A 24,913-nucleotide genomic window follows, 5' to 3' on the forward strand; every position below is an offset into this window, starting at 1 on the left:
GACGCCCAAGACTCTATAAATAGCAGCCGTCGCTCTCCTTAGGGTTTGGGTTTTATTTAGTTCTTGATTTCCTCGTGAAACAGACATCGTTTTGCTGCAACTGTCGCCGCCAAGGCCGTTTGCTGTGAACCAGGACCCCAGTTCTTGATCTTGTTCGCCTGTGGCGATTAGTCCTTTTGAATAAAGACTTGAACTCTTTCTCATTATCATAAGCCTCATATTTATTGCAATTTCAGATTGCGTTTATCTTGTTCTTGCTTGTGTTCTCGATTCGCTTGCAGGAAAGCCTTCTCAGCGAGGTCAATCACGTTCGCGTGGTTGATAACCAATGGAGCAGTGGTGTAACGGTTGTGGGGGTCCAAATCAGTCTTGGTTCGAAGCCTAAATCGTGAACGTCGAGTCTCCACCAATTGACGCTATCATACCTTTCGGAAGATTGGGCCTAGTCTACATCACCCCCCCCCCCGCAGTCTCGATGTCGGGCGCTGTGACAGAGAGGCTGTCTCTGAAGTCAAAGAACAACACCGAAGGCAACCCTTTGGTGAACACATCAGCGAGTTGGCGCGCACTGGGAACGTGCGGGACGTGAAGCTCTCCAATGGCCACTTTTTCCCAAATGAAGTGGATGTCAAGCTCAATGTGCTTGGTTCGCCGGTGGTGGATAGGGTTCCTGGACATGTAAACTGAAGATATGTTGTCGCAGAAGGCCACAGTCACCGAGGGAACCTTATAGAGGAGCTCGCCAAGAAGATGTCGAAGCCAAGAGCACTCAGAGACGGCATTAGCAATGGCATGGTACTCAGCCTCGACGCTCGCCCTTGACACCGTGGTTTGTCGCTTGGATGACCACAAGATGAGTGAATTGCCAAGGAAGACGCAAAACCCTAAAGCCGAACATCGCATGTCTAGACAACCGGCCCAGTCGGTGTCGCTGTAGGCGGTGATCGTCGGTGAAGGAGCGGCGCGCAGTTGGATGCCGAGGCTCGTCGTCCCTTTGACATATCGGAGGATGCATTTCATCATCGTTTGGTGCATGTCCCTTGGTGCGTGCATGTGTAAGCACACTTGCTGCATAGCGTATGCAATGTCTGGACGTGTGATCGTCAGATATTGCAGTGCGCCAGTGATGCTTCGGTAAGTGGTGGCGTCGTCGATGAGCTTGCCGTCAGCAGCAGATGCTTTCAGCTTGGTGTCCACATGCGTGGCGATGGGGTTGTAGTTGGCCATGCCAGCGTGCTCCAAGAGATCCTTGGCATATGCCGACTGGGAGAGGAAGAAGCCATCTTTGGTATGTCGAATGTTGATGCCGAGGAAATGTTGAATTGGCCCCATGTCCTTCACGGCAAATGTGTCGTGTAGTCGAGCGATGACATGGCGAAGGAGCAACACCAAGGATACCGATTGGATCATGTTGTCGACATATAGGAGTAGGTACGGCGTGGCCCATTGCGGTGGTAGACGAAGAGGGAGGAGTCGGCCTTTGACTGGATGAACCCCAAGCTGGTGACGTGCCCGACGAAGCGTTTGAACCACGCCCGTGGTGCTTGGTGAAGACCGTAGAGGGACCACGATAAGAGACAGACATCGTTCGAGCGCTGAGGATCAGCAAACCCGATGGGTTGCTGGCTGTACACCCGTTCGCGAAGGTTGCCGTGGAGGAAGGAGTTGGAGATGTCGAGTTGATGAGCCGGCCCGTTGTACATCGCCACGAGCGTGAGAACGGTGCGGATCGTGGCCGGCTTGACTACCGGTGAGAATGTCTCGCCAAAATCAACACCGGGGCGCTGGTTGAACCCATGAACAACCCATCGAGCCTTGTATCGCTCTAGGGTTCCATCGGGATTCATCTTGTGTTTGAAGACCCATTTACTGGTGATGACACGAGCGTTGGGTGGTCGCGGCATGAGAGTCCAGGTCTTGTTAGCCTGCAACGCATCAATTTCGCTTTTCATGGCAATATACTAGTTGGGGTCCTTGACTACGCTGCGGACGCTCTGGGGGATCAGGGAGATTGTCGCTGAGGCTGCCATGGCATACTTCGGGTTGGGTTTGTGGATCCCAGCCCGAGCACGAGTGATCATCGGGTGTCCAGGATTTGCGTCATCATGTGCTGGTGGCGATGTAGTGGCGACCACGGTGAAAGCTCTAGTTTGGATTTGGTTAATTGATGAAACCCTAAGTGCTAACCTAGTTTATCAAAGTAATTATGAGATAGGTAGCACTACTCCAAGTGATGAAGCAATGGCAAAGATCATGACGATGGTGATGGCATGGTGATGATCAAATGCTTAAACTTGGAAAAGAAGGAAGAGAAAAACAAAAGGCTCAAGGCAAAGGTAAAATTGTAGGAGCCATTTTGTTTTAGTGATCGAGACACTTAGCGAGTGTGATCACATTTAGGATCAATAGCTGTACTATTAAGAGGGGTGGAACTCGTATCAAAATGCGGTTATCAAAGTGCCACTAGATGCTCTAACTCATTGCATATGCATTTAGGATCTAGTGGAATGCTAACACTCTTGAAAATGTTTTGAAAATATGTTAACACATGTGCACAAGGTGATGCACTTGGTGGTTGGCACATTTGAGCAAGGGTGAAGAAGTTAGACGTGAAAAGGAGTTAGTCGCGCTGGTCACAGAGTGACCGGACGCGTCCAGTATGGTGACCGGACGTGTCCGGTATTAATGATGAACTTAGCGACCGGACACGTCCGGTTGACACACCGGACATGTCCGGTGTGAATTAGCAAAATCGATGTTCGGTGAAACAGTTGATTGGACGCTGGCCACGTCCGGTCCGAAGTGACCGGACGTGTCCGGTCGTCCGTGGGTGCTTACTGTACTCGATCGGACGCTGAGGCTCAGCGTCTGGTCAGTTTCTAACTGACGCGTCCGATCGGCCCTAGAGGCTTACTAGACTCGACCGGACGCAGCGGCTCTGCGTCCGGTCATTTCGAACACTGTGTCTGGTCGGACATATCAGAGAGCCATTTGAAGCAACGGTGAGACACGTGGCGGTCTAGTAGCTACCGAACATGTCTGGTATGGTGACCGGACACGTCCGGTATTCACGACCGGTGTGTCCGGTGCTGCGTCCAGTCAGTATGACTGGAGCGTCTAGTCACCATGACTTATGTCCAGTGAAGGGGTACAACGGCTCTATTTCGTGGGGGCTTCTATTTAAACCCCATGGCTGGCTCAAGCTCACTCTCTTGCACATTTTCATTGACATAGGAACCTTGTGAGCTTAGCCAAAGTCCTCCCACTCATCTCCATCATTGATCCATCATCTTTGTGAGATTGGGAGAGAATCCAAGTGCATTGCTTGAGTGATTGCATCTAGAGGCACTTGGTATTCGTGTTGCGCTGCGGATTTTGCTTGTTACTCTTGGTGGTTGCCACCACCTAGATGGCTTGGTGCAGCGGTGGAGGATCGGCACGAGTTGGTGATTATTCATGGCCATCTCCGGTGATTGTGAGGGGAGTTGTACCTTCCTCGGTGGAGTGCCGAAAGGTAACTCTAGTAAATTGCTCATGTCATTGAGTTACCTCACTTGTGAGTCGGTTCTTGCGGTGTCCAATCGTGTGGACGAGGTTTGTGAAACACCTCTTAGCCGCTGAACCATCAAGTGTTGGTCGACACAACGGGGACTAGCGTGTTGGCAAGCACGTGAACCTCGGGAGAAAAATCGGTTGTCTCTTGCCATTTGATATTCTCCCGGTGATTGGTTTCATATTCATCTTATGATTGGTTCATTCCTCTACACGGTGGTATAACCATCCTACTCACTTGTTTATACTCTTGCAAACTAGTTGTAGCAAGCTCTTTAGTGTAATTAGATTTGAGAGCTTGCTTTGCTATTTAAGTTTGCTTAGTGGAGCTCTTTAGAGTAGAAAGATTGAGAGCTCTTAGTGAGTAGTATCATAGCAAGTTGTGTGTCTAGCTATCATTGCAACTAGAATTGTTGGATAGGTGGCTTGCAACCTTTGTAGAGCTAGAGCAAGTTTGCATTTCACTATTTGTCATACTAATCAAATTGCTCTAGTTGATTTGTAGATTTCTAAATAGGCTATTCACCCCCTCTAGCCATATTAGGACCTTTCAAGTGGTATCGGAGCCATGGTCACCGTTTGATTAAAGGCTTAACAACCTCGGTGTCAAATTATGGCTCAAGTTATGTTCAACCATGTGGGGGCAAACCACCATTCTTTGATGGCACATGCTATGATTATTGGAAGAGAAAGATGATGATGTATCTTGGTTCAATCAATGATCAAGTATGGGAAGTGACCAAGAATGACTATGCTATCATTGATCCTGATGATCCCACCAACCAAGATAAGATCAACAAGCAATGCAATACAATGGCTCTCAACACCATATACAATGCCATTGATTCCAAGGTGTTTGAGCAAATCAAGGATTGTGAAAGAGCAAATGAGGTGTGGAAGAGATTGGAGAAAACATATGAGGGCACACCAGTGGTGAAGAGTGCCAAATTGTATATCCTCAAGGATAAATTGACAAGCTTCAAGATGAAGGGAGATGAGAGCATTCCGGAGATGTTCCATCGTTTGCAAGTGATTGTCAATGATTTGAAGGCATTGGGAGAAAAGATCAAGGATGATGATGTCTCTCATCGGTTCTTGATGTGCCTACCTTCAAGATTTGAGATGTTGAGATTGCTTATCATAAGAGGAGGATTGAAGGAGATTACCCCCAACCAAGTACTAGGTGATGTCATAACACAAGAGACATACCGTGTGGAAAGGGAGGGGGATGACAAGGAGGACAAGAAGGAAGAAGAAGACAAGAAGAAGAAGAGTACAACATTCAAGGCTAGCTCATCATCATCCAAGAACAAGGGCAAATCCAAGAAAGAATCAAGTAGTGATGATGATCTTAGTGACATTGATGATGAAGCTATGGCCCTCTTTATGCGCAAGATGGGAAAATTCATGAAGAAGAAGGGCTATGGTGCAAGAAAAGAAGAGATCATACCAAGAGCAAAGAGTATATGAGAAGATGCTACAATTGCAAGAGCCCCAATCATGTTGTAGCAAATTGTCCCTACAATAATGATAATGATGAAGATGAGAAGAAGAAGCACAAGAAAGATAAGAATGAAAAGAAGGAGAAGGAGAAGAGAATGATCTTCCAAAAGAAGAAGAAGGGTGGAGGCTATGTAGTCACTTGGAATAGTGATGGCTCATTGGATAGTGATGACTATAGTGATGATGGCAAGAAATCTATCAAGAAAGCACTAGCAAGGATCACCATCAACAACAAGCCCTCCATCTTCGACACTCCATCGACATGTCTCATGGCAAAGCCTACTAAGGTAAAATATGATGAGAGTGATGATGATGAATGTGAAAGTGACTCTTGTAGGAATGATAATGATGATGATGATGAGGAGTACTCCAAGGAGGAGCTCCTGGACATGTGTGAGCAAGTGCACGCTTGCAATGAGATAAAGAGAAAGGAGTGCAAAGAATTGCGCAAGAAAGTAAAATTTCTTGAGCAATCCTTTGATGAGCTCAATGCCACTCATGAGAGGCTAATGGAAGCCCATGAGAAGCTTGGCAAAGCTCACTCTAAGCTTGAAAAGGCTCACTCATCTCTCATTGAGCAAGTCAAAGTGAAGGAAGCCAAGAAGGAGCAAGTGATCATATCATGTGATGTGGGACTAACTTGTGATCTTATTGATGAATCTTTTTATAAGCCCATTGTAGTTGCTCCCACTAACTCTTCTTGTAGCACTACCACTTCCACTTCACCTTTGAGTGATGGTCTCTCTTGTGATACCTCACTAATGGTGGAAAATGAGACCCTCAAGAAGGAAGTGAATGAGCTCACTCGTGCCTTAGGCAATGCCTATGGTGGAGATGCCCGCTTGCTAAAGTGCTTGGGTAGCCAAAGGTTTTCTCTCAACAAAGAGGGATTAGGCTATACTCACAAGAAAGGCAAGGTGGCCTTTGTCACTCCCAAAGTTAGCTTTGTGAAGGGCAATGGTCGGTTTTGTAATAGATGCAAGCAAGTTGGGCATATAGAGCAATATTGCAAGATTAACAAGAACAAGCTACCTAATGTATCCTCAATTAAATTTGATTCTTGTTACATGCTTTTTAAGGGTGCCAATGGTGTGAAGGCTAAGTTCATTGGTACACCAATTGTGGGCCCAAAGAAGAAGGCCATTTGGGTACCAAAGACCTTGGTAACTAACCTACAAGGACCCAAGCAAGTTTGGGTACCTAAAAAGAATTGATCTTCTTTTGTAGGTCAATTATAAAGCCGAAGGAAGGCATTGGGTGCTTGATAGTGGGTGCACACAACACATGATCGGTGATCCAAGAATGTTCAATTCAATCAATGAAAACAAGATCAATGGGATTGATAGTATCACATTTGGTGACAATGGAAAAGGCAAGGTCAAAGGGCTTGGTAAGATTGCAATATCCAATGACTCGAGCATTTTCAATGTGCTACTAGTAGAGAGCTTGAACTTCAACCTATTGTCGGTAACTCAATTATGTAATCTTGGTTTCAAGTGCATATTTGGTGTGGATGATGTAGAGATCATAAGTGTAGATGGCTCTAACTTGATTTTCAAAGGATTTAGATATGAGAATCTATACTTGGTTGATTTCAATGCTAGAGAAGCTCAATTGACAACATGTTTGATCACTAAGTCTAGCATGGGTTGGTTATGGCATAGAAGGCTTGGTCATGTTGAAATAAAACAATTGAACAAGTTAATCAAGCATGACTTAGTTAGAGGCTTGAAAGATGTCACATTTGAGAAGGATAAGCTATGTAGTGCATGTCAAGCCGGAAAGCAAGTTGGTAACACACATCCTAAGAAGAGCATGATGAGCACATCTAAGGCATTTGAGTTGATGCACATGGACTTGTTTGGGCCAACCACATACACTAGCATTGGTGGAAACAAATATAGATTTGTGATTATGGATGATTTCACTAGATACACATGGGTGTTCTTTCTTGTTGACAAGAGTGATGTGTTTGCAACATTCAAATCATTTGTCAAGGACATTCACAATGAGTTTGAAATAACCATCAAGAAAGTTAGAAGTGACAATGGTAGTGAATTCAAGAACACTAGAATTGATGAGTTGTGTGATGAATTTGGAATTAGACATCAATTCTCGGCCAAGTATACTCCTCAATCAAATGGCTTAGTTGAAAGGAAGAATAGAACTTTGATTGACATGGCAAGATCAATGTTGAGTGAGTACAATGCGAGTCATTCATTTTGGGCCAAAGCAATCAACATGGCTTGCTAGTATAGCAACCGACTCTATTGTCACCCCATGATGGAGAAGACACCTTATGAGCTATTAAATGGAAGAAAGCCCAACATAGCATATTTTTGGGTTTTTGGTTGGAAATGCTACATATTGATGAAAGGCACTAGATTGAGCAAGTTTGAAAAGAAATGTGATGAAGACTTCTTGCTTGGTTACTCCACTACTAGCAAGGCTATAAAGTTTGGAATTTGGCTAGTGGTACTCTTGAGGAGATTCATGATGTGGAATTTGATAAAATAAATGGTTCCTAAGAGGAAGATGAGAATCTATATGATGTGAAAGGTACTCAATTGGTCAAGGCAATGAGAAACATGGACATTGGTGAGTTAAGGCCTAGAGTGGTGATTGATGTTGAAGATGACAAGAATCAAGTGCTCTCTAACTCAAATGTGCAAGCTAGTGATTCTCATGATCAAATCTAAGCAAGCACTAGTGATGGCAATGTGCAAGATCAACAAATGGCTAGTTCATCATCTCAACCAAGTGATCAATCAAATGCTAGCAATCAAGTGCAAGTGCTTCAACCAACCAATGTTGCAAGAGATCATTCATTGGACACTATCATTGGTGATATTTCAAGAGGTGTGCAAACTAGATCAAGATTGCCCTCATTTTGTGAGCATTTCTTTTTTGTGTCATCCATTGAACCTAAGAAGATAGATAAAGCTTTGAGGGATGTTGATTGGGTCAATGCTATGCATGAAGAGCTAAACAACTTCATAAGAAACCAAGTATGGGAGTTAGTTGAGAGGCCTAAGGATCATAATGTGATAGGAACCAAGTGGATCTTTTGGAACAAGCAAGATCAAGATGGGATAGTAATAAGAAACAAAGCAAGATTAGTGGCTCAAGGTTGCACTCAAGTTGAAGGTCTTAACTTTGGAGAAACATATGCCCCGGTTGCAAGATTGGAAGCAATTAGGATCTTGTTAGCCTGTGCTTGTGCCCACAATATCAAGTTGTACCAAATGGATGTGAAGAGTGCATTTCTCAATGGGTACATCAATGAGCTTGTGTATGTTGAGCAACCTCCCGGTTTTGAAGATGAGAAGAAACCCAACCACGTCTATAAGTTGAGAAAGGCTTTGTATGGATTAAAACAAGCACCTAGAGCATGGTATGAGAGATTGAGGGATTTCCTACTCTCTAAGGGATTCAAGATGGAAAAGGTTGACACCACTCTCTTCACCAAGAAGCTTGGAAATGACTTGTTTGTAATGCAAATCTATTTTGATGATATCATTTTTGGGTCAACAAATCAAGATTTTTGTGAAGAGTTTGGCAATATGATGGCTAGTGAGTTTGAAATGTCCATGATTGGAGAGTTTAGTTACTTCCTTGGTCTTCAAATCAAGCAAATGAAGAATGACACATTTGTGAGTCAAGGCAAGTATGTAAAGGACATGCTCAAGAAGTTTGGAATGGATGATAGTAAAGCTATTAGTACACCAATGGGGACAAATGGCGGTTGTTGGAACGGTTGTTGCCGTCGTTGTTGGATCAGGGCGCTGTGGAGGAAGAAGACCCATCCTTGTGGTCGGTGGACGCCGAGTTGGAGGAGCCACTGGGGTTGTCGCCGTGAGTCACGGCAAGGGCTTGGCCAGCTTTGGCGTTGGCGTCGTGCTGAGCGCTGAGCTCCTCGAGGATGAGGAAGGAGCGAGTGCTCTGGAAGGAGTACGACGGATACTTGGACGTGATCACCGGCTTGACATAGTGGCGCCGAGGATTGAGGCCGCGGAGGAGTTTGAGCACCTGACTCAGCTCGGAGACGGGATGGTCGATGTCACGCAGCTGATCCACGATCTGCTTTAGCTTGGTGTAGTAGTCGTTCATGGACATGTCGCCTTGCTGCAGGGTGCGCAGCTCGGTCTCGAGATACATGACGCGCTGCAGCTCGTTGTCCTAGAACAACCCTTCGACGACGTGCCACAGGGAGAAAGCATTGTGGTGATTGCGGAGAACGATGTCGAAAACACCCTTGGAGACGGTGGCGAGGATCCAGTTGACAACACAGGAATCAACCCTGTGCCACTCGCCATCGTAGTCCTAGGACGGGGTGGGGGAACGAACATGGCCCTCGAGACCAAATTTGCTGAGGGTGGAATCGAAGAAGTGGCGCCACTGGCCGTAGTTGCCTTCGTCCATGTCGAGGATGACAGGGACGTGGTGGTGGATGGAGATGCCCTGGATCGCAGAGGTGGCGGCGAGGGCGACGGAGAGGTCGTCATCCGAAGAGGAGTCGGAGTGGTGGGAGGAGGGCGCTATTGGAGCAGCGGAAGGAGAAGTGGTGAAGGGATGCTCTGAGAGAACCGTGGACGCTTTGATACCATGTAGAGTTGTATTGATCAACTGGACAACATTCTATTGATCATGGCATGTACATATATAGATTACAATCGTGGCCTTTGGCCAAGCCTGTACAGGCGAGGGCGTTACACGCAAGCGGGCGAGTGCACAGAGCGGGAGCGTGGGTGCCGTGGAGACCGGGTGATTCAGTTGGGGTCGCGGCGAGTGCGCGCTGGGCGGCTTTAGCCGTTGCAGAGCTGTTTCCGCTGACAATCATGTGCATGCTTTTTGCCAGCCGTCCACGTGACCCGACTCGATGACTCCTGCCCCCAGCGCCGCCGCGGCCGCCCGCCCAACACCACCGCTGGTCCTCCTCCTTTTCCCTCCAGCATCTCACCGAGGAATGAAGGAAGTGGAGATCCATTATTTTTAATAAATTTTCCTTGGTAGATCGAGTCATTGGTGTTAGTGTTTCTTCATGCCAAATTTTTTGGTATTGGAGTTTTATGTCCTTCTCCTCCTCTCCGGCGACGGTGAAGGGGAATGGTGGAATCGTCTTCTTCATGGCGGCTCCGTTGAAGATGTGGACGACAACTTTGGCATCAGCATCTTCATCGACATGACTACATGGAGACTTTTGTTTCCGGACGGCGGCATCAAGGCGGAGATGATGTCACCGCCATGGAATAATTTTCTCCGGTCTCTTCTCTGTTTTGTTGTGGTTAGATCTGGCCACGATGAAGGACTAGGGAGAATAATTTTCAGATGAGTCTTCCTCATTCTTCGGTGGCAGAAAGAAGAAAGATACCAGAAAAAAGAAGTTCCTCAATTCCACCTACAGAAATGTTGGTCGTCGTTCGTTGGACATTTGTTCTCAAGCCATTTGCCGAGCATTGGTCTGTGCGGTCATCCACACTGCAAAGTATCTAACATGTTAGGTTTTGAGTTATGGTATTCATAGTGTGGGTACTATTTTATAATCCAGAGTGCTCGTAACGTGTTGATGTATGCAGCTATTATATAATATAATTTTTCTTTCGTTGAAAAAAAAAGAAAAAAGATTACAAATCACGTACTACTGCCTCCGTGTACAGTAATACCGGCCGGATCTCACACGTTTGGTAGGACCAGAAGCTGCTGCCAGTGCAGTGCCTACTCACGCTATAATTTCCGTGCACGTTCTTTTCAGTGACAGGCTGGCAGTGCTCTCTCAGTTCCCAAGTATATACTCCTCCAGGTTTTATTAGTTAAATTTCAGTAACATTGATCGTTTTTTTTTTGTGAAAAGTACATTAAAATCTACAGAACCAACAAATAGAGAGGTTCGTTCGTCTTATGTAAAAGCAAAAAAAAAAAAAAAAAAACTGGTGGAGTAGAAGTTAAACATGGTTGATGATGAGGTGTTTGGTTTAACTTGAGGAACTGCCGGTGTACTAGGGACCCAAGTGTGATCTTCATGAATTTTAGTGGGATGGATTATCATATTCCATTCCAAAACTAAATAAAAATTTGACATCTGAGACGACTTAAAATAAACGGTAATGCTATAAACAGAACATCCGATGAACGCGTGACGTGACGTGCACCATAACTTTGGCTTTTTTATTCCCTGCTTATTTCCGTGTCTCTTATTCTCATCCGGACGTCGCGCCTCACTCCACTCGCTGCTGCGGCGTTCTCCCACCGAGCCCTGACCCTGCGCCACTCGCTCCTCGCACCTCTTCCCTGCCCGTCGCACGCCCCACCCACACCTTGCTCCTCGCTTCGGCCATGCCGCCCGCTCCCTCTCGTAGCGCGCACTGCCCGCCAGGCTAAGCCAAGGCCGGTGTTGGATGGTGGTGGTGCTCGCGCGTCGCCGGATCCCACCCCGATGACCGGAATCGTCCGGCCCTAGCCTTCCCCTCCCCTATGTTGCAAATGTGTGTTTCAAGTGTTTCAAATGTTTTATAGGTATATTGTAATTGTTATATATGGATGTTGCAAAAGTAGATCGGGATGTTGCACATGTTACATATTTTTGCAAGTGTTTTCAGCCTTATGTTGCAAGCATTTTGAAAAAAATATTTTCAGACCTATGTTGCAACAAGTGTTTAATTTGGTTGTTGCATATGTTTCACACACATGTTGTAAGTGTTTTATCTGGATGTTGCATATGTTTCACACACATGTTGCATGTATTTTATCTGAATGTTGCATATGTTTCACACATAAGTTGCAACAATATGTTTCAACTATGTCTGACGTACGTTGTATCCAAGTGTTTCATGTTGCAAATGTTTTATGGGGTCACAGTGAGTGATGGGCACACGGCCAAGTGCTGGGGGATGGGGCGAAGCAGAGCTGGGGACCGGCGGACGGGGTGCAACGACAGGCAGGGTGTGCGTGCAAGGCTGGGGCGAGGCGGACAAGGGCAGGCAGCGCGGCCGTCCATCCGAACGCGAGGAGCGGCGGGCACGGGTCGCCAACGGTCCCCACGGGCATGGCCCCCGGGTGGGCACGTGAAAAGTAGGCACGGGCAGGGGGAGGGGGCGTGGAGTGCATGCGTGCGCCGAGGAAACGAATTGATCCGGTACGGTACGGTCCACGGTACCGTCCAACGGATCAATATCTGGTCAGACGTTGGGGCTCGAGCAGTTGCGTAAAATAAAAAGATCAGCACACAATAAACTAATTATGAAAGGATTAACGTATGTATATAGAAGCGTGTATGGCCGCTCAAGTTCGTTTTGCTCATCACAAAAGCATAAGAAAACCACGGAAACTTGATCGCAACAGAAATGAAACATACTCTGCTTATTTATTCTCTGAGTTAGTTAATGATGACAAGCGGCACACACCTGAAAAACTTGGAATTAATAATCCAGTATTATTTCAGGCCATGCGCCGTACCCGATCGGAGTCGTCGACGCTAGCTCGAATCTCGATCATTCCTGTCACATTTCTCTTGGAGGCGTCGGATATTTCGTGCGTGGTTGGCAACATGCGTTTCCTCTCAGAACACGTAACAAATTAGTGCTCTCTGCTCTAATTTGCTCCAGCCTCCAGGTCAATATGCAAAAAGGCCAGGGTGTCTTAGTCACGTACTACTGAGTACGGTGTACGTAATGAGCTACGTCATTGGTGACTGAGTTCGTGCGTACCTCTCAAGAATGATCTATAATGAAGCATCAACAGGCATAGTCAAAGAGAAATACTACTGTAATGCCTTGCGTAGCCTACACTCTGCACCTGACTCTGTTCGGATGTATTAAATTGGCTTCTTCTGATTTGTATGGTTGGTTTGTTATGAGAGAAAAATACGATTTCACGACTAATTTATACGAATTAAAGATGACTGAATAGCAGTAAACAAGCTTAGTACAGTTCGAGAGAATCCCTACTCCTAGAAGGCTGGTAAGTACAGTAGAAGCTAATCAAATTAAACGTGCCTTCTCCTAGTGATTCTCTGGAAACAAATTAAACTAGCTGGCGAACAAATAATGGGTCTGTTTCTTATAAGCTGCTTATGGTCAAAATAAGCTAAAATCAACAGCTAAACATTACGTTTTTCAGCAGCTTATTCTGGCCACGCTTATTCCCACAGCTATCATTTGTATAAAAAACAGAAGCTGGATCAGACCAGCTTATTTTGACCGCCGCTTTTACTCTATTTATACAACTTATCTGGAAAGCGCTTTCCAGATAACTGTACCAAACATGACCAACAACTACTCTCTTTAAGCGTCCAAGAATCCCTAGCCAGAGGGGTGGTGCCACTCTACGACACTGTTCATTGTCATTTTTTATTTTTACTTTTTTATATTTTTATATATTTTTTTTTCACGAGAATTTTTTTTTTCTTTTTTTCTTCATTTCACGGAAATTCTTCACCTAAAAAAAAAACTGTGCTAGTCTGTATAAACTAGCCAGGGACAGACGAATACTTCTAGAAGAACTAATAATATTTTGATGTGGGTGGACTTGAAAAACGACAGAACAACATCTTGCTTCCTCAAGACCTCTAACCCGGTGTTGTGCAGCTGGAACTAAATGCTAATACTACACCATCTCGCAAAGGTCACACCGTCTTAAATTTAACTAGATTTATAATAAAAAATACTAATGTCTATGATACCAAATAAATAACATTAATTTTATTATTAAATATATTTTTATATTAAACATTTGTCGTTGCACTCTTACCGCTACACTGTAGCGGCTGGTTATAATCTCTCTCACGCGATATTGAGCATAATCTCTCTCACACGGTATTGAGCATACATGAACGACATCCCCCTACACTTAAGTTGAAGCGAACACTCTTTAAATATAAGATATTTTTTATTTTAGACAAAACTAAAACATCACTCTTTGTAGGATAGACTTATTACTTACTTCATTCGTCCCAAAATAAATAGATAATTATATGGATGATTAGCTGCCATGTGCCGAAAAATCCATGTTTTTTTAAAAAAAATAGTTGCTGAAATTGTGTCAAATTTTGCAGTTCAGTGTGAAATAAAAACAATTTGCTTTGTCTAAAAGTATACTCTCTACTAACAGAAGTATTTGTTGTAAGCTCATCAACGGTTATCTCGTTTTACTCGTCCAAACATTCAAATCTAATTCCGTGCAATCCTCGCAAAAAATGATTAGTATGTGCAAAAGTATTTTCTAGTTAAAGTAAAACAACATGACTTCTAGGAACATTGTTTGTCCAAAAAAAAACCCTGAAGAGACTATCAAAGTGCTGATGATACCATTGCTAGTTTATACTTTGTTTATTTAAGGGCACAATAGCTATTTTGGTCCTTCAACTATTACTTGAGGCTCAATTTCATCCCTAAACTTTTAAAATGGTTGTTTAGGTACTTAAACTTTAGTTTTAGGCTCAATTTCATCCTACAACTATGAAGATGATCGTTTCAGTCCTCAAATTTTGTATTTCGGGCTCAATTTCATCTATAAACTATCAAAGTGCATTTGACTTTTATTTTCAACTCAATTTTGTCTATTCAAAAAGAAAACTTTATATTTTAGGCATGATTTCTCATACATAAATTATCAAAATTATAGATCTGCTATTGTTTCAATATATCTATGTATTCTTAAAGAATAAATAGTGTTCGTTGCAACTGTAATTGCTCCCACAAATATCTTCTTTTAATTTGCTCTGTGTAAGGTCTAGTTCCTACAACACAATGTTCTGGTGGTGAAGTAAAGCCTGCAATCTGTGGGTAACACATCTCGTTGCTAGCGGTGAGTGGCTTTTTCAGTCTTTAAAATCTTGTATGTTGAGAGTATTTACTGGTGAACTCCTATGGGTGGAGCTAGAGCAAATCCGAGAGGGTTCGTCTTGCCTTGCGGGTGCAAACATCTATGATATGATATGAGGGTGACTTTTTCTACTATCTTTTCAATTTTGCGCACCCACAATACTCAATCCATGGTGGCGACGATCAGTTTGCCCTTTAATGAACACTTATTTTTCAGATGTGGTTTTGGCCAAATTGTCATTCTTTAATACTGACTATTATTTTCCATGATAAACATATGATATCATGCATTTTTCTAGTATCTTTATTCATCAAATAAATAATAATTTAGAGACTTGTTTATGGAGAAATTTTGACTTTTCTTATTGTATGTACCATTTAAAAGTGCATTCCCACGCCTTGCCTGATTAAACGAGATAGCATACGCGGCCTATAAAAAATAATAAGAAATAAACAGACAAGCAAAGCTCTGCCGTCCAGACTCGAGTGCGTCTGATGTCCTTGATAGCCGCAGTAGATTTACATGGACCGGGTCCGTACACCCAGAAACTCCCCCAACTCCCGCAATTGGATTCACTATTTCGAAAGTTTCGATGATTTTTTTTCTGTGGTAAAAGGCTTCCATTTTGTGGCTGTTGATTTCTTGGAAAAGAAAAAAAAAGGCAACCGATTATTCAAGTTGAATGTCACACCCACCTCATAAAAAAAACGCAGAACAATTCTATGAAGCTTACACCTGGTTCGGCGCAAATAATATAGGAAGAACTAGATAGAAGAATTAGAAAAAGGAGGTAGAAATTTTATGGAAAACTTTACTATCTTATTCCTGTTGCTGATCATGTCAAGATTCCAAAAAGAGTTTTTTTACTGCAAATGACCTATTGGTAAACTTCAGTTTCTACTAGCAAACTAACCACCTTTTTACATGCAAAATTGATGTACACATCGAACCTTATAATTTTTATTTAAATTGAAAGGATTAAAATCAAAATCGTGGCTAAAAGAACTGAATATGAAATTTAGGTTAAGCAAGGATTCAATTCCATGTTTTCTTCTCCAGGAGAGGGGCGATTTGCAAAAATGAGACTCGAAACATCGGTCGTTTGCAGATTTGACACTGGACCCACATTCATAGACACAGTCCACCTCACCCACCCTTGGCATATTATCTCTGTTGGGTATTGGGTTGTTTGTCATAGCCAGTATCCTCATCTCACCCAGAACCCACCAATCACAGCCCACCTTTGTATTCTCTCCCAGATGTACCCCTACAAAACTACCACCAAAATTTCTCACAACCCTTGCCTTGAGGCCTTGACACAAGACACGCACAAAGGTGGGCTGTCACAAGAACACACACAAGGCAACACGGTCTCAATTCTCCACACCACACGTCCACCAGCTCAGCTCTCACTAAACCCCATCCACTCCTTTATCATCGTCCCCCTCCCTCCCTCCCTCTCCATTCTCAGCTCAGCTGCGACCTCCCGCCATCCATGGCAAATGCTTCTCTGCAATCCTTTCTTCTCCCCCAACACCATTCTTTCGCCAGCACCGGCGGCAGCCATGACGGTTCCCCGTCTGCCCTGCTCAAGCCCTCCACCAACACCTTCAGGCTCCACCCCAACACCTCCCGCTCGGTGACCACAACCTCGACCACCAACTCGTCAGCTCCGACTCCAGTGGCCCCAGCAGCATCAGCAGCAGCGGAAGAAGACTCGTCACCAGCCCCCTCCCTGGACCTCCTCGGCCGCCAGCTCACGGCGGGGGACTACCGCCAGGCCGACGAGACCACCCGGGCGCTCATCATCGACCTCGCCGGCGAGTCCGCGAGGCGCCGAGGGTACGTCTTCTTCTCCGAGGTCCAGTTCATCTCCGCCGAGGACCTTCGCGCCATTGACGAGCTCTGGAAAGAGCACAGCAATGGCAAGTTCGGGTACAGCGTGCAGCGGCGGCTCTGGGAGAAATCGCAGCGCGACTTCACCCGCTTCTTCATCAGGGTCGGCTGGATGAAGAAGCTGGACACAGAGGTAGAGCAGTACAACTACAGGGCCTTCCCTGACGAGTTCATGTGGGAGATGAAGGATGACACACCTGAGGGGCACCTGCCGCTCACCAATGCCCTCAGGGGCACACAGCTCCTGGGGAACATCCTCACCCACCCGGCCTTCCAGGAGGAGAACCAGGAAGACGAAGCTGCAGCTGGAGCAGAGAGTGCCACCACTGGTCAAACCAAAGATGACAACAAAGGGAGGGAGAGACCAAAGTTCATGAGAGATTTCAAGCCTGATTATTCCTTTTGATTGAGGCTGGCAAAAAAGGGCATGGGAGTTTGTGATGCAGAGATGCTGGCATGGTGTAATTGATTTAAAAGATCATGTATCTATAGTTCTGTTTGGGTTACCTTGTCTTATAAAACATGCATGAAAGATTGTGCAATATATATTACGGATATAATTGGTTCAGGTGTTTGGTCTGCACATGATGCTTGAGACAAGGAGAAATAGGCTGCTCAGGATAGCCACAAATATTAATTATGAGGAACCATGGATGCAATGCATCTCTATCACACTCTGATGGTATCTATATAGACCAACGCACTGCAGAATCGTCTGCATGCATTTTCATTCAGCATGCAACATCCTACTAAATACCATGCAAAGATTTGCAGGTACTTTCTGCATCCATGATGCTTCTCAAAAATAGGAGCAGATCTTTGCAGGTACTCCATTTCATTTTGCATACATGATCCTTCCCAAAAATAGGAGCAGAGTAGGATGTTCTTTTTGAGGCAACCCGCAGCCACTACATAAAAAGGTTGTTCATCATGGGAGTGATGGAGAACCATCGGTTTTTAGCTTATCACCTCCACTTGTTTCCTGTCAAGTGAACACGACTGACATGAGCAAACCTACTTTGTCCACATCTTCGCACTTGGCAATTAAATGAGCCTAAAGCATGATAGAAAGTTTTTCAGAGAAAACTACCCCTTTACTGTCTTATGAGTGCCGCATTCCTTTTCCCTTCTCAAGCGCATGGACAGAGCCTTCGAGTATGCTGATGCGAACCATCACATGTAAGCCGCTCATCCATCTGCATGTATAAGCATGCTCCTGGATTCTGAAATAGAAACCAGAAGAAAGTCAGTCAGTTCCACTTCCACATTTTAACTGACCATTTTATGTTTATTAGCAAAACATCAAAGTAGAAAGCACAAACATATAACTGAAAAAAATCTAGTCAATAGGCACTACCAGCATCCCTCGTGTAGCATTGAGAGCTTAACTTCGGCAATTCCTAATGTTGCTAAATCAGGCATGCATCGATACCATAAGCAACAAATACACTTTTCATTATTTAAATTAAAATAGAGGCATAAAAGTTAAATTCATGAATCTAATTTTGCACATATTCTGAGTCTTTGATTGCGGGAAAAACCAATAAATGACAACAAAACGTAAGATTCCTTTTGGAAGGTATCTAACAAAAAGATAAAGAACACAGTTTAGGTGGCTTTTAAGGACCGGTGTTGCTGCTATAATTTTTTTTTTCCAAAAGTAGCCTGATAAATTTCTCCTCAATCCACCAAATCCTCTCAATTATCACCACCCACTGTCATGTGCGTGAAGTTCTAGATCTTGCATCCAAATCCCATTTGGTATGACACCAACTAGATGTTTGTGGTGCTGTCTCAACTTTGTTAGTGCCAAAGCAGAGACATGATAATATCTGAGATAATAAGCTTGATCATTTAAGTATGTTAAAATCAAAGCTGAAGTTGAGTAGATGTATCCAATTGAGGCAGAGAAAAACATCGGTTTGATGGGATCATTGGTATGACCAGACAAAGGTCGTGTTTGTTTCGGATTAAAATCTGATTCTCGGTTGGCCTGCTGCAGGGTATTTGGCGGACGGTGGGCAAAATCACGCGGTGGGTGAACAGAGCACAGTTCATTTTCTGCAGTGGGCAAACCGGAGCTCGGCAACCGCGGCTGTGTAAACGCAGCTCGATTCTCAGGAGAGTGGAAACAAACACACCCAAAGTAGCTATTGTGGCTTGGATAGCAGGGCAAACAACGAATTTTGTCAGCCCCCAAAAGGTATATGTAATGGTACTCTTCAGATGGCTAGGTCACAAGGATCACCTTGTGAAGATAAATAGATTGGAAGCCAAGTTATCTCTTTAATTAAGAATATGTCTGTTGCAAGTTAGGAAGGTAGGATCATATCTAAAAGATCCCATCAATAGTTGACCTAAGGGCCAAGTTATCTCTATATATATAAAATCAAGGGGGTATATCATGGCTCAAGTTCATTAAGGAGAAGTGAAGGGCTAGCCCCTTCTTTTTTTGAAAGAAAATGGCTAGCCCCTTCAGCTCTCAGCTCTCCAGATCCCCTGTGCTGCCTCGTAAATTCCTAGCCATAAGCCCATAACACTTTGCTGGTTAAATGGCTGATTATTTTCAGAAATTGGAGCAAGCACAGCACAGTGAATGTCAGTTTGAAGTAGGTGATAAACAGCATAATCAAAAGAGTACACAAGATATCCTATCCAATATGACCTGAGTATGAAAACATCCATTTTTTTCTTCTTAATATAATGAAGTGCAGTTCTCCTGCATTTTCGAGAAAATGAAAGCATCCATTTTCAGCCTTGTTTGGATACCCTCATATCTACCTCAATCCACATGGGTTGAGATGGATTGGAGTGGAATTTAACCTAACTTACACTCCAATCCACCTCAACACATGCGGATTGAAGATTTGAAGTGAATACACAAGTATCAAAACAAGCCTTTCTAGATATAAAACCTATAACAGTCTGCTTGTTGTGAAACAGTTAAATATGAAAATGAGATAGACAATAGTCCAAGATTGATTTTTTTTTTTCAAAAAAAAAAAAATACCATTCATACCAAGCTGATTGGAGCTTCATCAACAACTTCGGCGGGTTGGTCTGGTCCAAGACTGGGAAAGCAGCCACTCTTGCATCTCATATATTTCTGCAAACTGGTTTGAATAATTCAGCTCAAGTGAGTGTTATCCTGCACGTATGGATGAACAGAAAAACACATACAGAGAAACACAAACATTGCTCCAGTTTATATTATCCAATCTCAAGAAAGTTTCCTTGGGAATCGGGATGATGATCTAACATCGACGAATTTATTGGCCATCAACTGAGAATGTGATGATGGATGTATTTTCACATCAAGAGCAAAATCTAGAACTAACAAGCTCCCAAGCTAACATGAACACTACTAAACATGAACAAATACTTCCTATCATGAAAGACCTACTAACAAAATGATCAAGGGTACATAGGATCCAGATGAGGTCCACGTCCACAACAAATTTTCCCAACAATTTATAGCAACAATATTACTGACAGTGCTAATGATGTCATGCAGGCTTAATAGAAGTTATATCTGCTTTACATTAGAGCAAGGTGTACCCTTCAATTTTCAATGTGGGTCTTATAAATTATAATGCTAGCAACTATGGAATAATTCACACAGATTGTACAAAAAACAGGCTAACCATACCAACACAACGGTGATTTCTTAGCATTCATCACTTTGTGAGCTACAGGCACAAGAGGCCCATCTCTTCCCAGCAATTTTTTGAGTGGGAGATAAAATTTTCCTCACCTATTCTTCATTTAAACAAGTAACTGATAATAGTTGATGACTTGATGATATCAAACTTGGCTGGCACTGCTTATCTATACATTTCCAATAGGGCTGGTTATGACATCACATTCAAATTGGAGGACAACTGGAAATGAATGTTAGTTGTTGTTTCTCTAGGATAGCAAAACCTCACAACTGATGTGCCAAGATCCGAATTGGATCCTAATGTGCTTGTGCCAAGGTCAAATTCAGATGGCACCACCTATGGGACAGTATCTTGTGTAATTCTCCCGTCTTCCCCTATCCTTTCAGGTATAAAGCTTACGTGGACCCTAGTCAAAATTCATATTCAATAATAAATATACACCCAGCCTAACTGTTGTCAGGGCAGAGCTAGACTCAGCACACCCTCACCTCCCCATTTTGCTTCAGATTCCCAATTCAGTCTATATGGGATGTTCCTTTTCAAGAGACCTAGACATCTGTCATACTCTCACCCAATAGCATAACCCAAACCTAGGACAAGTAACATATGCACCCTCAGCAGAACTTCCATGTACAAGGACATAAAAAATTTAGGATGTCAATGTAAATTGTGTTGGTGCTGACAGATTGATAGCAGTTGAAAATTGAAAAAAATACATGTAAATAGCAAAAGACGTTTATCAAGTTTGTATGTAACAGCCTGGAATGTTTCAGACTTCACTATAATACTGATGGTCCCGTCCAGATACAGTCTACTTGGCTATTCAATTGATAAGTTATGCAATCAAAATGGAACTTGCTACATGGCTAGTCGGCTAAAAAGAGTTGCTATAGTGTGGCATGTCATTTGTAATTTGAGGATAATTGATTGAACTGCAACGATGGATGTAATTTGAAGATACACAATTGGACTCTTACATCTCGCATTTGTTCAGCACAGAGAGCCTGCTTGGAACACATGACTGTCCTCTTACTTTGCAAACCAAGCTGCAGGATTCCCCGGGCCTAAATTCCATTTGAGATTTCATAAAGCAGTTCCCAGGTGCAGATTCACTTTAGAGAAATAAGAAGGTGCTTAAAGTGGAAAGCCTTACCTTCCTACTACAACGTTAATGCCCAACAACTTTGATACAGAACTAGATTCAGTTGATCCTGGAGAATGTTTACATTCCATGATCATTTCCAACCATATAATTCAAAAAACAATGCATCATAAGCACTAGGAATAGACAGAAGGTAGAGCTCCTGCCACAGACTTTCTGTCCAGATTTAAGTCAAGATAATAGGCCAATATACTTTGGCTATCAACAATAAGTCAATAGATGAAATTACATCGGGTGTCCCAGCCATGATTCCAGACCATAGCATATGTTACATATTTCCAGTAATTCTAATGCTGCTAGCAGTGAATATTTGAGAACATGGTAATTCCAGTCTACAAGTAATGACCTGAGAACATGTTACAAATGATAAGTTGTAATATAGCCAAGAAATATAGTTCATAGTTTGTCATACCTGATGAATTTTGCTGCACTGAAAAACAGTGATGGAAGTCACTGGCATAGGCATTTTCATGAACCTGGTAAATCGAAGGAACAACTTAGTTTGAACTTCTTTGGACAAGCAATTGTTGTAACAAACATTAAAAGACACGAAACTGAAAAAACTACTTGTTTTAGTTTAAACAAAAAAATATGCTGTAAAGTAAAAGAATTATTGTACTGGGCACTTAGGGGGGAGTGGGGAGGCAGTACCACACTTGCAGAGCTATGGCGGCATCTTCCCATGCAGAAATCGAAAACATTTGTGTATGTTCCTGGAGAAAATTAACGGTAAACTTCATTTGCCATATTCCAAATTCACCAATTAGCAATTGATAACTTCAAGCATCTTACGAGCAGTAACTGGCTTAGCTACCTTCAGCTTCAGCACACCTTCTTTCTTGATCTGTCAAAAAGGTTGAGTAAAATATTTATGAAACAATTCATTTTTGTTTTCCAGACCTGGTACTACTTATTAGGATTTACCTTAGAAGGATTCAAACAGCAAGAAACACAATATTCATATGAATTGCAGCACTGTAAATCAACTTTGCAGCCCCTGGATTATGTCATGAAGACTTATGTCAGGCTTTGCAGGGTAACCAGTTTTGATGGAGTGTTACATATAAATATAATATGGTAAAATGAAAATCGGAAACTCACTGGCAGGAAAAGCGATCCCCTGTTGTTGGGCAGCAGTGAGACCATGGATTGATTGAAAGTGCAGAACATACATAACCTGCAAAGGGAAGTGTTTTATCAGAGAGATGGTTGTCAGATAGTGCAGCATTTATAGGAAAAAATATCTAAGCATGCAAGACAAAGGTGCAGGAGTATTGCCATTATCATCAGAGATCAGATGGCGCCCCTGAACAGTGCTTCTGCACACAATTGGTTCAATAAAGCCAATGTCCTTCCTGCACAATATTTGAAGTTCTTTCCTTAGCTTTACTGAAATATAAACTGTAAAATTGCTCTCATATTCAGAATGACAAGAATATCCCAATACTAGACTGAAGCAATTCACTGATACGCATGCTGCCTTATGCCATGAAAAAATTGTCCACTTGTAGCTTGTAGCTAGCTAACTGCTCTCCACCTTTACACTGAAACATTTGTCTTCGTCCCTTTCCTTTCATCTACCTCTCTTTCTTCTTTACTTGCCTAATCCACACTCCTTCCTTCCACAATTCCATCCCACATAGGCTTCCTCGTCCTTCCCTCATCTAATCCTACATTCCTTCTGCTAGCGATTTGTGACAATGAACTCAAATCAAACAGACCAACAATAAAGGACAAAGCTGAACATTGTCAAAGGTTATGGGGCTATTTTCATGATAATCAAAGAAGGTAAATGCCAATAATATTACACAATGTATCAGCTTTTTCCCAATCAGTGGCACAATGTACTGAAACGAATTTGAATCGTCAAAATTAGCTTGGCATTCACCTTCCCCCACCTTACAGTATACTACATCAATACTAGAATCAAGCATGGGGTCCCAGCCCGTGAACAAGTGAATCCTGACGGGTGCAACTACTCGCCTTTATCTACAACGAACTTTCAACTGCTGAACATCGAGTGCGTGCGACGAGCACGGGCAAGGGATTTGGGGCCCTGGCAACGGCAGGAAGGAGTGTGCGGATCTCACCGGATACCGGAGACGGGAGTAGGGAAGCAGGCGCAGGCCGCGACGGCGACGGCGGCGGCGAGGCGGAGGATCCGGCCGAGGGGAGGGCGCGGACTGGCCATCCCGGCAGCGGAATCGACGACGCAGAAGCGAATTGGGCCCCTTTTTCTTTTGAGAGAATTATTTATTTGGCACCGAAACAAACCAGTGTTTCGTATTTGGCACTCGAAAATTTGAACTTTCTTATCTGACATTAAGTGAAATTTTCTTTCGTAAATGGCACTGCCGTCCATTTAGGACAGTAACGGTGTCAAATGACTGACAAAAAGACATAAATACCCTTGTTTATAGTAGAAACCCATGGTGCCAAATAGAGAGGTTCAAGTATTTTCGTATGGTGCTAAATAGGGAAGTTCAAGTATTTTCGTATGGACGATATTGGCCCCAACTACTTCCCTCATCCTAGTCACTGACGTGTAGGCCTCACGCGTGCTCATCGTCAACTGCAGCCTCTTCAACCCAACGCCGTCGCTGGCGACCATGGTGGTGCACCGCTACAAGATGCGGAAGGACGTCAAGTCGTTCAACCTTGGCGGCATGGGGTGCAGCGCGGGGCTCATCGCCGTGGACCTCGCCAGGGACATGCTGCAGGCGAACTCCGGGGTGCTACGCCGTCGTGGTGAGCACCGAGAACATCACGCTCAACTGGTACTTCGGCAACGACCGCTCCACGCTGCTGTCCAACTGCATCTTCTGCATGGGCGGTGCCGCCGCGCTGCTGTCCAACCGCCGTGCCGACGCCGGGCGCGCCAAGTACCGGCTGCTGCACACGGTGCGCACCCACAAAGACGCTGCGGACGAGTGCTACGGCCGCGTGTACCAAGGGCTTAGCCCACATGTCATCCATGGACACGTACTACGCGTTTGTAGGCGCTAGTTCGACTGCTCGATGGAACGTCAGATGGAGTACAAAAAGTTACAATACCGTATGCAAACATGTTATGAAGTCCGATCTGAAAAACGAATTAAAATATAAAGTGTTTCCATAATCTGCCATTCTCTTACATGCCCAAGTTAAGTGTTCATATATGGTTTGGAATCCAGCCCTAAAGCGAATCAGAACACATGACACGACCATTGATAAATCTTTAAATCTCTCATACGCATGAGTTAGAGCAGCACACACGTAGACATAATACAAAGTTCGATTTCAGACGACTTAAATCTCGAACCACGAGTCGTTCGCATAT

General features: G+C 43.7%; 4 protein-coding genes across 4 annotated transcripts; 1 reads left to right on the plus strand and 3 right to left on the minus strand.

Annotated features, from left to right (window-relative positions):
* Window positions 1-447: 447 nt before the first annotated feature.
* On the minus strand, window positions 448-1,332 carry LOC136503110 (uncharacterized mitochondrial protein AtMg00810-like). Its single transcript, XM_066498292.1, has one exon. The coding sequence runs from the start codon at window positions 1,330-1,332 to the stop codon at window positions 448-450; it is 885 nt and encodes a 294-aa protein (XP_066354389.1).
* Window positions 1,333-8,832: 7,500 nt separating this feature from the next.
* Window positions 8,833-9,213, minus strand: LOC136503111 (uncharacterized). The gene has a single exon (XM_066498293.1). The coding sequence runs from the start codon at window positions 9,211-9,213 to the stop codon at window positions 8,833-8,835; it is 381 nt and encodes a 126-aa protein (XP_066354390.1).
* Window positions 9,214-16,160: 6,947 nt separating this feature from the next.
* Window positions 16,161-17,316, plus strand: LOC136504709 (tetrapyrrole-binding protein, chloroplastic-like). Its single transcript, XM_066499682.1, has one exon. The coding sequence runs from the start codon at window positions 16,370-16,372 to the stop codon at window positions 17,174-17,176; it is 807 nt and encodes a 268-aa protein (XP_066355779.1). The 5' UTR covers window positions 16,161-16,369; the 3' UTR covers window positions 17,177-17,316.
* A 156-nt stretch (window positions 17,317-17,472) lies between these two features.
* LOC136504708 (uncharacterized) lies at window positions 17,473-23,867 on the minus strand. The gene is made up of 12 exons (XM_066499680.1): window positions 23,685-23,867; window positions 22,873-22,949; window positions 22,696-22,771; window positions 22,519-22,591; window positions 22,387-22,438; window positions 22,246-22,307; window positions 22,007-22,070; window positions 21,586-21,643; window positions 21,410-21,496; window positions 19,790-19,883; window positions 17,861-17,993; window positions 17,473-17,752 (listed from the first exon to the last, which is right to left on the minus strand). Exons 1-11 carry the CDS (start codon window positions 23,783-23,785, stop codon window positions 17,901-17,903), a joined length of 837 nt encoding a protein of 278 aa, XP_066355777.1. The 5' UTR covers window positions 23,786-23,867; the 3' UTR covers window positions 17,473-17,752; window positions 17,861-17,900.
* Between the last annotated feature and the right edge of the window lie 1,046 nt (window positions 23,868-24,913).

This window comes from Miscanthus floridulus, chromosome 14, assembly GCF_019320115.1.
Source record: "Miscanthus floridulus cultivar M001 chromosome 14, ASM1932011v1, whole genome shotgun sequence".
NCBI lineage: Eukaryota > Viridiplantae > Streptophyta > Magnoliopsida > Poales > Poaceae > Miscanthus > Miscanthus floridulus.